Raw genomic sequence first — 14124 nt, 5'->3', positions numbered from 1 at the left:
ATGGGACACATTGCCGTCATGTGCCCCAACATCAGGGACAGGGTTTAGTCTATTACCTACGGCGGCCTCTGCCAGCCTGGCTGGTCCCAGGTTGTTCTGCAGTGCTCTGCCTGGTACTCCCACTCCGGAGCACCCTAGTGTCACTGGCAGAGACACTGCTCACAGTGGAGCCCTCTTCGCTGTCCTGGGGGGTGTCCCCTGGACCCCTGGACACATGCCGTGCCTCCATTAAATCGATCACGTGTGATCCGGCCCAGGCCTCTTGCCACATCCCCTGCAAAGTGGCCCATTTCCACTTGGAGGCCGATTGTCCTGGACAGGCCAGTGGTGTTGACTGCCAGTCTGCCAATTGATGAGGCCATCCTGTCCAGCCTCTGGAGCAGCTGGCGGTCCCTGCGCCGCCCACCCTCGCTCTGTGACAGTAGTCCAGCCACCAGTTCCCGCATGGACAGGGCTAGGTCCCCAGTGTTTGTGCCAATGACGTCCAATTGGGCATGGAGCTGCTGCATGCTGGTCTCATTGTTCCTCACAAAGTGGTGCAGAACCCCACTAATTCTCCCTAACGTTTGGTTCTGCAGGCGCTGACCACGGAGCAGTTGTGCCTCGGTCATGGTGGTGGATGGACGCCCGGACTCAGCCTGCAGCCCTGCTCTCCTCAACCTGCGTCGCCTGCAAAGCGGTGGATGCCCTGTGAGCTGTACCGTGGCACTCTTGGCTGTTGCTGGCGCAGCCTCTTGAACCACTGTTGCAGCAGGTGTAGACATCAAGGGGATGGTGTTGGTGGTGCAGGTGGGAGTGGTGGCAGCTCCTGTGCTTTCATCATGGGGCTGGCTGACTGTTGGCACCTGGCTGCTGTGGCTTGTGGTGGTGTCTTGTGGGAGACCTGTGGGACATGGGGAACAGACTGTCAGTGTCTACTATCTGTTGCACACTTCCTAATAAAAATGTGCCTATTGACTGCCTACTTGACTACATTGCCCATAATGCATCATTCTGGTGTTTGCTACCCTGAAATGGAGCTATCTTGGTTGTGCATGCCCCTGTGTACATGGTGGGTGGGGGTATGGCATTGATGGGGGTACAGGCATATCACATGGTACTCACCGGTTGATGTAGTGGGCTCAGAGGTGTCCAGATCTCCAAATCCTGTCACTGCCTCCTTTCCTCCAGGGGTGTGGGCGGTGGTACGGATGATGGTCCCCCTCCTGTGCCTCTCATCTCCCGGAGCCTTTCTGCCACCCTCTCCTTGGTCCGGGAGCGGGGTCATACCACCTCTTCTTGATCTCATCCACACTCCTGTGGCTGACCCCCAGGGAGTTCACTTTTTCCTGAATTTCCAGCCAGAGTTGTTTTTTTGTTGAGTCAGGCACATTGAGGGCTGCCTTTCCAAAAAGATCATCATAGTGCTGACAGCATTCTTCTGTCAGCACCCCCAGCTCCTTCTCAGAAAATTTCAGTTTTCTCTTTCTGGGTGTTTCTGCCATTGTAGCTGCTGTTCCTCCTGTTGGCTGTTCAGCAGTTTAAAATGGGTGTGGTCCTCCCTCCTCCCAGGTGTATTAGTAAACTTCCTGGCTGTGATGTCATCATCATGTGCCAGGAAGTGTTTCCAGAGAGTTCTGGAGTGGTTTCTGGAGTGTTCCGCAGCACCTGCAATCAATTTACATGGTACTCGCAATTTGCGACACCCACTCGCAAATTGCGAGTCCGTTTTTTGCGCGGTCGCAAACAGCGGACTCGCTATCTGCATTGCGACTCCGGGTGCGAGTCGCAATTTGAACACGGACATTGTACCTGCATTCCTATTAGCGAGTCGCACATGCTCGCAAATTGCGAGTCGCTAATTGTTTTGTACCTACATCTGGCCCTATGTCCCTACAGTGTCTAAGCAAAACCTTAGACATTGTAAGTGCAGGGTAGCCATAAGAGTATATGGTCTGGGAGTTTGTCAAACACAAACTCCACAGTTCCATAATGGCTACACTGAAAACTGGGAAGTTTGGTATCAAACTTCTCAGCACAATAAATGCACACTGATGCCAGTGTGCAATTTATTGTAACATAAACCCAGAGGGCATCTTAGAGATGCCCCCTGAATACCTACCTGACTTCTAGTGTAGGCTGACCAGTTCCTGCCAGCCTGCCACACACCAGACATGTTGCTGGCCACATGGGGAGAGTACCTTTGTCACTCTGTGGCCAGGAACAAAGCCTGTACTGGGTGGAGGTGCTTCTCACCTCCCCCTGCAGGAACTATAACACCTGACAGTGAGCCTCAAAGGCTCACCCCTTTGGTTACAGCGCCCCAGGGCATCCCAGCTAGTGGAGATGCCAACCCCTCCGGCCACTGCCCCCACTTTTGGCAGCAAGGCTGGAGGAGATAATGAGAAAAACAAGGAGTCACCCGCCAGTCAGGACAGTCCCTAAAGTGTCCTGAGCTGAGGTGACCCCTGCCTTGAGAAATCTTCCATCTTGAGTTTGGAGTATTCCCCCAGTAGGATTAGGGATGTGCCCCCTCCCCACATGGAGGAGGCACAAAGAGGGTGTAGCCACCCTCAAGGACAGTAGCCATTGGCTACTGCCCCCCCAGACCTAAACACACCCCTAAATTCAGTATTTAGGGGCTCCCCAGATCCCAGGAAATCAGATTCCTGCAACCTGAAGAAAGAAGAAGGACTGCTGACCTACAAGCCTGCAAAGAAGGAGAAGAGCGACAACTGCTTTGGCCCCAGCCCTACCGGCCTGTCTCCAACTTCGAAAACCTGCTCCAGCGACGAATCAGACAGGGACCAGCGACCTCTGAAGCCTCAGAGGACTCTCCTGGACTACAGGACCAAGAAACTCCAGTGAATAACGGCCCTGTTCAAACCCAGCTACTTCTTTGCAACAAAGAACCAACTTCCAAGGATGTCACGTTTCCCGCCGGAAGCGTGAGACTCTACACTCTGCACCCGACGCCCCCGGCTCGACCTGCAGAAAACCAACACCTCAGGGAGGACTCCCAGGCGACTGCGAGCCCGTGAGTAACCAGAGACGACCCCCCTGAGCCCCCACAGCAATGCCTGCAGAGAGAATCCAGAGGCTCCCCCTGACCGCGACTGCCTCTAACAAGGGACCCGACGCCTGGAACCAACACTGCACCCGCAGCCCCCAGGACCTGAAGGAACTGAACTTCGACGCAGGAGTGACCCCCAGACGACCCTCTGCCTTGCCCAGGTGGTGGCTGTCCCGAGAAGCCCCCCCTGTGCCTGCCTGCACTGCTAGAGTGACCCTGGGTCCCTCCATTGTTTCCTACCTGAAACCCGACGCCTGCTTTGAACACTGCACCCGCCCGCCCCTGTGCCACTGAGGGTGTGTTTTGTGTGCCTACTTGTGTCCCCTCCCCCCCCCAGTGCTCTACAAAACCCCCCTGGTCTGCCCCCCCCGAGGACGCAGGTACTTACCTGCTGGCAGACTGGACGGGAGCACCCCTGTTCTCCATAGACGCCTATGTGTTTCGGGCACCTCTTTGACCTCTGCACCTGACCGGCCCTGAGCTGCTGGTGTTGTAACTTTGGGGTTGCCTTGAACCCCCAACGGTGGGCTGCCTATGCCCCAGGACTGAGACTTGTAAGTGTTTTACTTACCTCCTAATCTAACCTTTACTTACCTCCCCCAGGAACTGTTGATTTTTACACTGTGTCCACTTTGAAAATAGCTTATTGCCATTTTTACAAAGACTGTACATGATATTGTTTTCATTCAAAGTTCCTGAAGTATCTAAGTGAAGTACCTTACATTTAAAGTATTAACTGTAAATCTTAAACCAGTGGTTCTTAAAATAAACTAATAAAAGATATTTTTCAATTAAAAAACCTACTGGCCTGGAGTAAGTCTTTGAGTGTGTGTTCCTTATTTATTGCCTGTGTGTGTACAACAAATGCTTAAGGCTACCCTCTGATAAGCCTACTGCTCGACCACACTACCACAAAATAGAGCACTAGAATTATCTACTTTTGCCACTATCTTACCTCTAAGGGGAACCCTTAGACTCTGTGCACACTATTTCTTACTTTGAAATAGTATGTACAGAGCCAACTTCCTACAATAATCAATAAACAATAATCAATAATCATTAGTGATAAGCAAAATCAATAATCAATGGAGTCAGTAAATATCACTCACCATGACCTTTCAGTCATGAATAACCACACCTTTAGTAAAGTTTAGTAAGTTTATTTCCCATATAATAACAATGCTAAAGTCATGAAGATTAATCTCAAAATCAAATGAAACACATATAACAACAATACTGGCTGTCCAAAACGACGGAAGAAACGCAATCTAATCAAAGCTTGAATCACAACACATTCTAAAGTTACGGTACATATCAATAGCAGAGTCAGTTGCAACGAAGTAATCACGTACATAGAATTCAGCAAGATAACTTGCCATCACTAGTCCCTGTAATTCATCAGTCATTTTGTGAATTCCCTCAACTAACTTCAGATTAGCATCAGCATGTTGGGCTTCATGCAAAACAATTTAGAACACAAATTTAGGAAAAACATCTAGCTAAGGATCTTCTCAAAATAGCGCAGTTGTTACCTAGAAAAAAAAGGCATAAAAATCCATTACAGTCACATTGTCATATCTACCTATCCACGGTATGGGTCAGCAAGCAGAATCAGTCTTCGTCCTCAGGTCGTCAATCACTCTGCAAAGCATCAGGCTCTCAGTCAGAGAGTATGAGCCCAATGACAGAATCTCAAGCCTCTTCTTTTCTCAAAATCTGGGAAAATTCTGAATGTCTCCTCTGTTACGTTGTTATATCAAAGTCAGATAAACTATCCCCTAATTCCCTATTGGTCAGTTAATCGTACGATTATACACTACCCAATAATATTTCTATACAAAATATATGAATTCCAATATTTCGCTCTTCTCATGAAGTTGATTGGCCCACTTTACGATGTCAGGTAACAATATTGTTGCATCTTCAGCTCCAGTGTCTTCATTGTTCTCATCCTGGTAAAGTACATCCCACACTTATTATACACAAATGCTTACACTGCTAGGAACATCATCTCCTGTTAGTTGGTCCTCACGAAAGGCTTCTGTTAAGCACTATTAACAAGACAATGGACATTTCACAGTTTAGTTCACTCTGTCAGCATTTTTATGAAATGCTGAAGAATACAGCTTCTGCATGAGGCCTGGCAAGACTATGCCAAGACGCTCGCTAAGTTAAGGCCTACAATTAATAAGATAAAGCATACTTCATAACCCTTAAAATGACTTATTACTATATTAATCTAATACATTTTCAATATTTCATAAGCATTATTAATTAATTAGTACATTTTGTGAACATTGGTGGCCATTATCCGAGGTCACATTTCTGAAACGCATGCATTATTTTCTACGTTATTTATTTTCTACATAATTCAATTATTCGAACTTCATAAAACACTCATGAATACTTTCTAGTTAAGCCACCTGCTTCAGCCAGCTATTAGCATTGTAAATTCCTAACTGGAGATTTCTTGTCACATAAATTGAAAAAAAAAAAAGTAAAACAGTTTACATATGAGCGGATTCAAAGCACCACACCCACCAGAAGCGGGAAGGAGAGACACAAAGGGAAAAAGAAGTTTGCCCACAGTCACACATATGGGCAATCATGTAATTACCCATGTTACAGGGTCAGGGTCCAAGGCGGTAACAAAACAGCCCTAAGGAGGGACAAACGGAAAGCATTTACCAATGATGATAAAGGATTTTTAAATGGCTAGCCCACAAACGAAAGTGGTGGGCAAGAAGCGGGCGTGGTTAAAAGCCCACAACATTTACAAGTCAAAGCGTTTGCGAGCTCGACCTGAAAACGACTAGGTTGTTAAAGTAAAGCACAAACCTCTCAAAAATATGCACCGCCAGCGTGAACATAACAAAGAAAGCTGAAATATGGAGAAGTGACAGGTAGGTGGGAAAAAAACACACAAATCACGAAACGAACGAACGGATTGGGTCGCAAAACACTTAAGGAACCGCTGCCCGGTGGCGGCTTTGCCGGGTCTCCCTCTCCAGCCGCAGCTGCCCAGCGCCCTGTCCCAGCGAGCGCTCGGTCCTCCGGACGGCAGGGGGCGCAGCGCTGCGGCTCGACGGGAGTTTGGCGCGGCCCTGCTGGTGACAGGCTGAGGCAGACAGACAGCGGCGGCTGCTGTGCGGCCTGTGTTCATGCCTCGGACCCCGGCGTGTCGCAGAGGCGCTGCGCGTGCTCTTCTCTGCTCGGTACCCGTGCTGCTGACCCTGGGGCCTGCCAGCTGACCGGCGGAGACCGCGGCAGAGCCCCTAGGGACGGATGTCGGACTGCTTTGACCGGGCCCCGGGGGCGGGCCGTAGCCTGGGGCGGGGCCGCGCGCATCTCTCGCCGGGAGGCCGGGCAGGGCCCCTGGGAAGCAGCCTGGGTCGGGCAGCCTCGCCAGAGGGCGGTCGCGGCCGGGCGGTGCCTCCGCTGGAAAGCGGTCGGGGCCCGGGTAGCCGGCCCTCGAGCGGCGACCAGAAGCCGGGACCCCAGCAGCAGCAGGAGCCCCTCCGGCCGCCCAGGACCACCCCGCCAGTGGCGGCAGAGTGCGCGCCAGGTACGGCTACCGCGGCTGGTGACCTGCGCGCGAGGGGCGCGCGCTACGGGCGGCTCCTCAGTCTGCCAGAGACTCTGGTGATGTGCAGCAGCGCGAGTGCCGTGAGCGTGCCGACAAGCTTCACCAGGGCAAAGTTGCAAGTTTGAAAAGTTGACGTCCTGTGATGGTACTGAGGGGTGTCAAGAAAAGTAGAACCAGGCACAGGCTTTAAAGATTGCCATTTGAGGCCAGGAGCAACGTTGTCAGGGTTGGCCCTCAAAAGTACATTTCTTTATTGTTCGATCTCACTCAAGCTTTCGTTGCTTCAAGATTACTCATCCAACGGTCTGTAGTATAGTAGAATCACGAGGCTATTTTTAATGCTAAGTTACTGGCAATTGCACAGTCGAGCAACCGCAGAAAGCTCGTATAGAGAAGCAGAGGCACTTGGACATCTATACTTGTGTGTAAAATATAAAGATCACTCTGAGATAAAGTGCAGTGTCCTAGGCTTTTAGTTTCCATAAAGTTCTTTTTCAGATGCCTGTAGTTTCAAGTTGTTTGCGGTCAGACGTTCACTGGCCGCTATAGTTACCATAAAACCTAGCTAGACACGTCATTTTTTATGTCTCTTGGTTTTGAATTGTCCTTTTGTTAATTTGGAATCCATAAAAAATGATTTGTTATTAGAACGCCCGGACCGACCAAGTTGTGTCCTGTAAACATTAGAGCCCCTTGTAAACCTAAGCAAGGCACCATCATAACCTAGGGTTAGCCCCTTGAAACTATGGTATAGTCTAAAGTTGATCTGGTTGCCAGACGTCATACGATTGACCAGAATAGCGAGTTAAAGCTGTTTCATTTATTGAAGGTAATGCTGGACTTACGGGAGAAATACCCCAAACTTTTAAAAAGTATGTCTTGAAGAAAGAATTGTCACCACGTTATTTTTCAGGTGATTAAAGACAGGTTTGTTTAACAGTCTTATGTCTAGTTATGTTGTGTATGTTACTGTTACAGGCCAGTATTTTCCCCCGTATATTTTTAGGAGGCCCGGTTATGAGCAAAGACGTATTTTAAATTTGATTCAATGTTCCCTAAAAAGTTTGCGCTTCAGAGCATGGCTGCCTAAATGTTTATTGCATGGAAGGCAGTCGGAATTCATGCTCCATCCAGGTGAAAATGATAGGAACGGAGCATCTGAATGAAAAATAACATTTGATTTCACTGGAGTCATGATGAATGAAACTGTTGGGTTTCTAATGACTGAATTTCCTCGCCCACGGCTCTTTTCCATATGGTGTTTTTTTATTAGTCTATGAGCACAGTGACTGCTTTAAAATTTGCCACGGTTTCTTATCTTGTTTCACACATTTGGTTAAGAGTCTCATTTTCCTACTGCCTCTTCGTTAATTTACAAGTTTTTTAAAAAAATGTATTTTTATTTTTCATTGACAACATAGAATAGACCAAGGGCGTCCAATCTTATCTGTAATAGGAGCTACTTGTGCTCAGTGAAAAACATTGCGAGTTACTAATATTAGTATTGTAATAATTACCACATGAAATACGATTATATTAAAGGCCATCATAGGTAAAATTATTAGCAGTGATCACACAGGGTTTCTCGCAGTAAAATAAAATAGGCTTTGTCAATTTGGAATACCTCTATGCATAATAGAAAGCAGCTGCAATGCCCCTGACACAGATGTAATGATAATAATAATAAGTTACCCCAAATGATTTATCACTCAGAAATCAGCTTTAATATATTTTGGATATCACGTCATTTTTCTCAAAACATCGGCTCATGAGTTCTGAAAATACACATTTGTGTTTTGCATAAATAATTTTGATATAAACAGCCAAGAAAAGGGTTCTAATTTAGTAGTCTGGGCTGCAACCGAGAGCTACTTACAAGTACCTGGAGAGCTACCAGTAGCTCACAAACTACTTGTTGGAGAAGCCTGGCATAGACAAATGATATACCACAGGTCTGTAAGTCAACCCCATTGTCCTTATGTGTATAACAGTAACCATTAGCAACCCATAACACCTTCCACCCCCTTACCCCCAACACAACAGAACAACATTACCATAAACAAGTTAACTGGTGAGAGAGAATACCAAGTGATGAACAAAGACTACAATAGATAAAAACACATTTCCTGCCACCAAATCCCGCCCAACTCTATGGCCCACCATTGTCCAGTAATTCTAGAGAATAATAGTCTGTCCCTTTCCCTCATACTTTACAAAATGTGCGGGGACAACCCCTGCTGGCGTATGGCTTTTTCAGCTGCCATGTTACAAGTTCATAATCATACTTCTTTTCCATTTCTGTAGTGTGGGACGCTCCCCGACCCCCAGTAGTGAGCTACTTCTCTCTTAGCCACCACAGGGCATAGACAGAAAAACAGAAGTTGGGCCCGGGGTAGATCAGTGTAATTGGGGATCCACAGGAGGAGAAAGGGTCTAATGGAATTTGTACCTTGAACATGTCGCTAAGTTCCTCAGTGATTTCACTCCCGAAAGTCTGTATTGGGGGGCAGTACCAGATAGTATGGAAGAAGAAGCCCTCATTAACTTTACATCTCAAACAGTGTGGGTTTTGAGCCCTCCCTATGGCGTGAGGCAATGCCTATCATAGGACACACGGTGTAAGATTTTGAATTGGACCAGTCACAGCTGTGTTTTTATAGCTACCTCCCTAGGGTTCATTTGGGCTGCCTCCCCGTTAATATTTTCCATGTCCCCCAAATCCTCCACCAATTTTTCTTGCAGACCACGCAGGGTATCAGGCATATTGTTAATAAGAGTTTTATATGTGAAATAAATCACACCCCTTCCCTATTCCTCCATTGTAACCTCCCTTCCAACGGGGCAAAATATGGGGTACCCTCTGCCCTCCACATATGTCACACTTGTGCATACTCTAGGAATTGATTCTCTTGCATTCTGTACTTTCACCGAAGCGAGGAGAACAGCATAATGTTACCACTTTCAATCAGATCTCCCACTTTGGAGATCCCTGTCAGATCCCAAGCCCCAAATACCACTCAACATTCGTAGTTCAGGAAGCCAGCGCCTCTCCCACAATGGCTTTTTTTTCGGGGGTTTATCATACGACCAGATGGATTTCATAGCTCTATCCCAGGCCGCATTCACTACCTAAGTGGCTAGAAGAAGAAGTTTGAGACCCCTGACCTCCTTATAGATAGACAAGACCTTGATTCCCATTATGACAGTTCCAGTCTAAATGTTGAGTAATGGGGTTAAAAAACAGTCATTAACATTTATGAGGTGGGACGCCCAGTAATGAGCACGCACATCTGGCAGAGCTATTCTCCCACTGTATTGATTACGCTGCAGAGTTTTTAGGGCTAGTCTAGGGTGTTTCCCATCCCACAGCAAGGTTCGCTTTCTCTTTCTATTGTGGTGAAAGCCTCCGGGGGGATCGGACAGTACATATTCTGCAGGACATAAAGTAACTTAGGAAATGACAGCATCTTAAACATGGCTGCTCTCCTTAGCAGTGTGATATGCTGTCCTCTCCATTTCACCGCAGGCTCACATCACTGTCCCAAGATTACGTTCAAAGCATATCTCCTTTTGTGGTGTCATAAATATGCCTAAATATTTAAATCCAAGGGTGGCGTGTGGCAGATGATGGGTGAAGAGGTGGTATCTTGATCTCACTCTGAGGATGGTAAAGTATCGACTGTTCCCGAATAATGTGGTAGCCTGAATAGCTCCTGTAGTCTCTCAACCAGTTGTAAAAGCAGGGGGAAGGACAGGGAGGGCACTGGGATATAAAGAATGTCTTCCGCTTAAAGTTAGACCTTCTCCTTCAAGGCAGTCTCACGCAAGATACGAAAACCCCAGGTCCTATGGTGATCGGGACCCTACATGTCAGTGGCCCTATAGTAAGGGTAAACAGGAGAGGAGACGGGGGGAACCCTACCTTATAGCCCTACTTATCAGAAACTGCAAGGACATCACCCCGTTCACTTTGATGGAGGCTGCTTGGGCTTGGTACAGCAATTTAATCCATTTCCTACAGCGATGCCCAAACCCAAATTTCACCACTGAATGTTCAAGGAAGTGGCAATGCATAGCATCAACCTCCTCTTCAGCGTCTAACGTGTCGTTCCATTCAATCTTTTAGTTCATTTAACTAGTTATGCATGCGTCTAAGATTATGTTGTGTGGACCTACCGGGCATAAAGCCGACTCGTCGCAGTGTATCACTGGTGCAATAACTTGTATAAGTCTAGTGGCTAAGATAGTAGTCAGTATTTTCATCTCAGTATTAAGCAGGAATCTCTGACCATATGAACCACAGTGTTCCCTGGGTTTACAGTCTTCGTGTATCACTGCTATAGTTGTTCGCCTAAGGTCCGGGTGGAAGAGTCCCCTGCAGATGAGCCTCCGAAAACAAATGATGGGGTTGTAGAAGAGCCATGTATGGCTTGTAGAATTCCATTGGGACACATGTTTTTATTGGAGTTGAGCTTAGACATGGTGACTCAGACTCCCACCAATGTTATCTCCATCTCGAGTGATTCTCGAGCCTCTTCATCTAGTACAAGAGACGTCAACAACTCTAAACAAGATGCTGTCTGGGTGGTGCTTGGAGCGATCTGGCTCTATCTTGGTCCTCGTAATAGCGAGTGAAGGCGCCAGAATTTATACCATTTTCAACATAAAATATACAGGTAACAAACAGGAAGACAGGCATGAGTATGTCAAACAGTTATTTTTTTATTTTTTTTATTTTTCAAATGTTATTGGTATACAACCAGTACATAATCAAGCAGACCATACCTCACCCCTTCCCCTCCACAGGAGTCAAAATCAGACATATGATACAGTGTGCAAACACTTATACAAACACTGAATTCGTAAACAACTAGAACAGGATACTTTTCTTATGTGGTCCTACATTATTATACATCACATATGTACATAAGTGAGAGAGCCACTTTCCAAACTCTTAAATTCAGCATGTCACTGGATTGATAGTCGTGGCTCATTCCATTAGTGTTTTTTTACTTTGTGCAAATTTCTTGATTCATAATCCGACGTAATTTATTTTGTAGTCACTAATTGCAACAAAGCAGATTTTAAAACAGGGTTACGTTTTGTAATGCCGATGCTTGAATTTCTAAATTTATTTGAATTTTTCTATTATTAATCCGGTATGATGTAAATATAGAATTTTTGTCATGGACTTACTGGTATATATGAATAGGAAGAACTTTTGTCATCAGTCTGTTCTGGTATAACAGTGAAATCTTTTTTTGTACCTTAGGCGGTAAATAAGCATTCAACAAGACTTCCAGTAGCGGGCATGCAAAACGAAACCTAAATGCCTTGAGTTTGGTAGAAGAGGAAAGCTACAGTTTGCTAGTAGTCCGTCCTTTCGAAATAAGTCATTGCCATAGTACTATTTTTCCGAACTAAATAATGAAACCTTTTTCAAGTGCTGTATGCAATAGATCATTTTCAGGACCCAGATGCCCTACTACGCACTCGTTGTTGATTTGTCTCTTGGCCTTGGACCCTATGTAGCTCTCCGTTTTCCTTCCGTTAGGTTTGCGCTATATAAATACAGCATATACAAATCGGCATACGATGTGGTCCCTATTTGTGAAGTGCAGCTATTTATTGATTGAGTTTGAGACCTGTAGATGTATAACTACATTGGTATCATGGTTTGTGCACATTGTTTGTATCCACTGGGATAATAACTAAATATATTTTACGTTGTTTGCCTTTAAAGCATCCCATTCTCAGTATCTGTTGCATACGAGGATAAAATAGAGATAATGAAAATGCCATGACCTGCTCACGTAAGCCTGTATATTGCCATTGAGTGTTCTCATGAACATTTGCTACACATGAGCACATTTTTTGGATGTAACTTTGTTTTTTGATTTGTAAGTGAAAAAGAGCTATGTTGGAGTTTGGAAGGATTTTTTTTTTTTTATACAGTTGTAGGAAAACTTAATTGTTTCAGCAACATAATTCAGTTTGTGATGACAGAATTGCTTTGATTATCATGGAATCCAAAACGTTTACTACAAATGTAAGACATTTTTACACCAGGGCAGGTGTAATTTTCTGCTAATGTTATAGGAATTAACAGAAGCTCTGCTTCGGCTATCAGTAACACTTTAATGATCTATTTTGTTACATATTGCTTATATTTCACACAGCATTTGCTACTGTTTTGTGCCCATATTATTGTCTTTTATTGACAAGCCTTCATTTGCTATCAAACTGATGAATGAATGTGGGCTTCAGTGGTAGTTACAATGTAAATGTGGTCCTATTTAATTTTTGTGGCCTATTTAAAACGTTTGTCCATTAATTTAATATTTAAGATATCATATTCGAGTCTAAACCTTTATTCATTTTAAGAACCATAATATCTGCAGAGAGAAACAATCTTTACTTCCGGCGAATTTGAATAGGGGTGTCCCAAACTTGGATGCAACTTTGGCTTTTCTGGTTAAATTGCGAAAATGAATAATTCCCCAGGTACAAGCCAAAATCCCTCTTTCAGTTATGGGGTACAGTTTCTCAGTAGGAGTCTTTTAAGCAAAAGAGTTGGTAGTTTCACCCCCACAATATGTTTGTAAAAGATTAGCGTCCAGATTGTTACATCTGGTGTCCACAGGTATGACAGTTGTAGTATACAGTATTGAAGTTATGTTTTCTCTGGGTTTTGTCACTCGAGAGGGTGAGCATTTTTTTGCTGCATTTTTCATTCTTGATTAAGGCTATAACTGTATTACTTATCTTTGAATTTGTCAGTTGTTAAGGTCGCTGCTGTGGCACATCCTGTTGTGGGTGGACTCTGCCATAAATTAACCTGTTTACCTTTGCTTCTGTACACTTACCTTATTAGTTTATATCTTGGAATCAAAACCTTGGAAAGAAAGGCCTAGTATCGTGCTGAAGGACTGTTGCAGTTTGTCAGAAAAGACGCAGCATCTTAAATTGCAATACATCATTGGCAACCAGTATGTCCACTGACCCTCCAGATCAATCAGTAATCTGTGTATAAATGGTAACTTCCTTCAGATATTTGGCACGGAAGGTGTATTAACCCAAACGTCGTACCTACAATCCCTAGTGAGTCCTTTTATGACTAAAACCAGTGGATCTAACCATAGAAAATTATTTTACTGACCTGATGACACTATGTTACACACAGTTTTTGATTTCTCAAGTAGTGTTATTAGATAAATTGAATCATGCACTTTTTTTGGAAATCTTCCTATTTTATTTTTAGCTCAAGTTAAAAATCTTTTTTGAGCTTTTCAATCAAATTACTGAAAAAAGAAGCACGGCTTAGATGTTTTGTAAGTGCTTCTTCAGATACTTTTTCCTGCCTCAATCAGTGATTTTTGGTGGGTGGTGAAAATCAGAGCAATTAAGAAAGTTGCATTTGTTCTGTGTTTAATTCGTCACATTTGCTGGTGATTCAAATGCAGAGGTCAAATGTCAGGTTACGTTA

The 14124-nt window shown here is 45.0% G+C and overlaps 1 protein-coding gene across 2 annotated transcripts in view; it reads left to right on the top strand.

Annotated features, from left to right (window-relative positions):
- Positions 1-5819: 5819 nt before the first annotated feature.
- PAIP1 (poly(A) binding protein interacting protein 1) overlaps positions 5820-14124 on the top strand; it is a 456675-nt gene continuing 448370 nt past the window's right edge. The window contains exon 1 of one of the 2 annotated variants that reach the window (XM_069221535.1): positions 5820-5955. Coding sequence is in view for 1 of the 2 variants with exons in the window: in XM_069221533.1 (XP_069077634.1) it covers positions 6338-6617 (280 nt within the window). In the remaining variant the exon portion in view is untranslated. Of the gene's footprint in view, positions 5956-6150; positions 6618-14124 lie in introns of those variants that run through there. The other variant, XM_069221533.1, reaches the window with a different exon arrangement.

Source organism: Pleurodeles waltl, chromosome 1_1 (genome assembly GCF_031143425.1).
Source record: "Pleurodeles waltl isolate 20211129_DDA chromosome 1_1, aPleWal1.hap1.20221129, whole genome shotgun sequence".
NCBI classification, from domain to species: Eukaryota; Metazoa; Chordata; class Amphibia; order Caudata; family Salamandridae; genus Pleurodeles; species Pleurodeles waltl.
The sequence above is the reverse complement of the archived record's forward strand: the minus strand, read 5'-3'. Positions and strand labels throughout refer to the sequence as shown.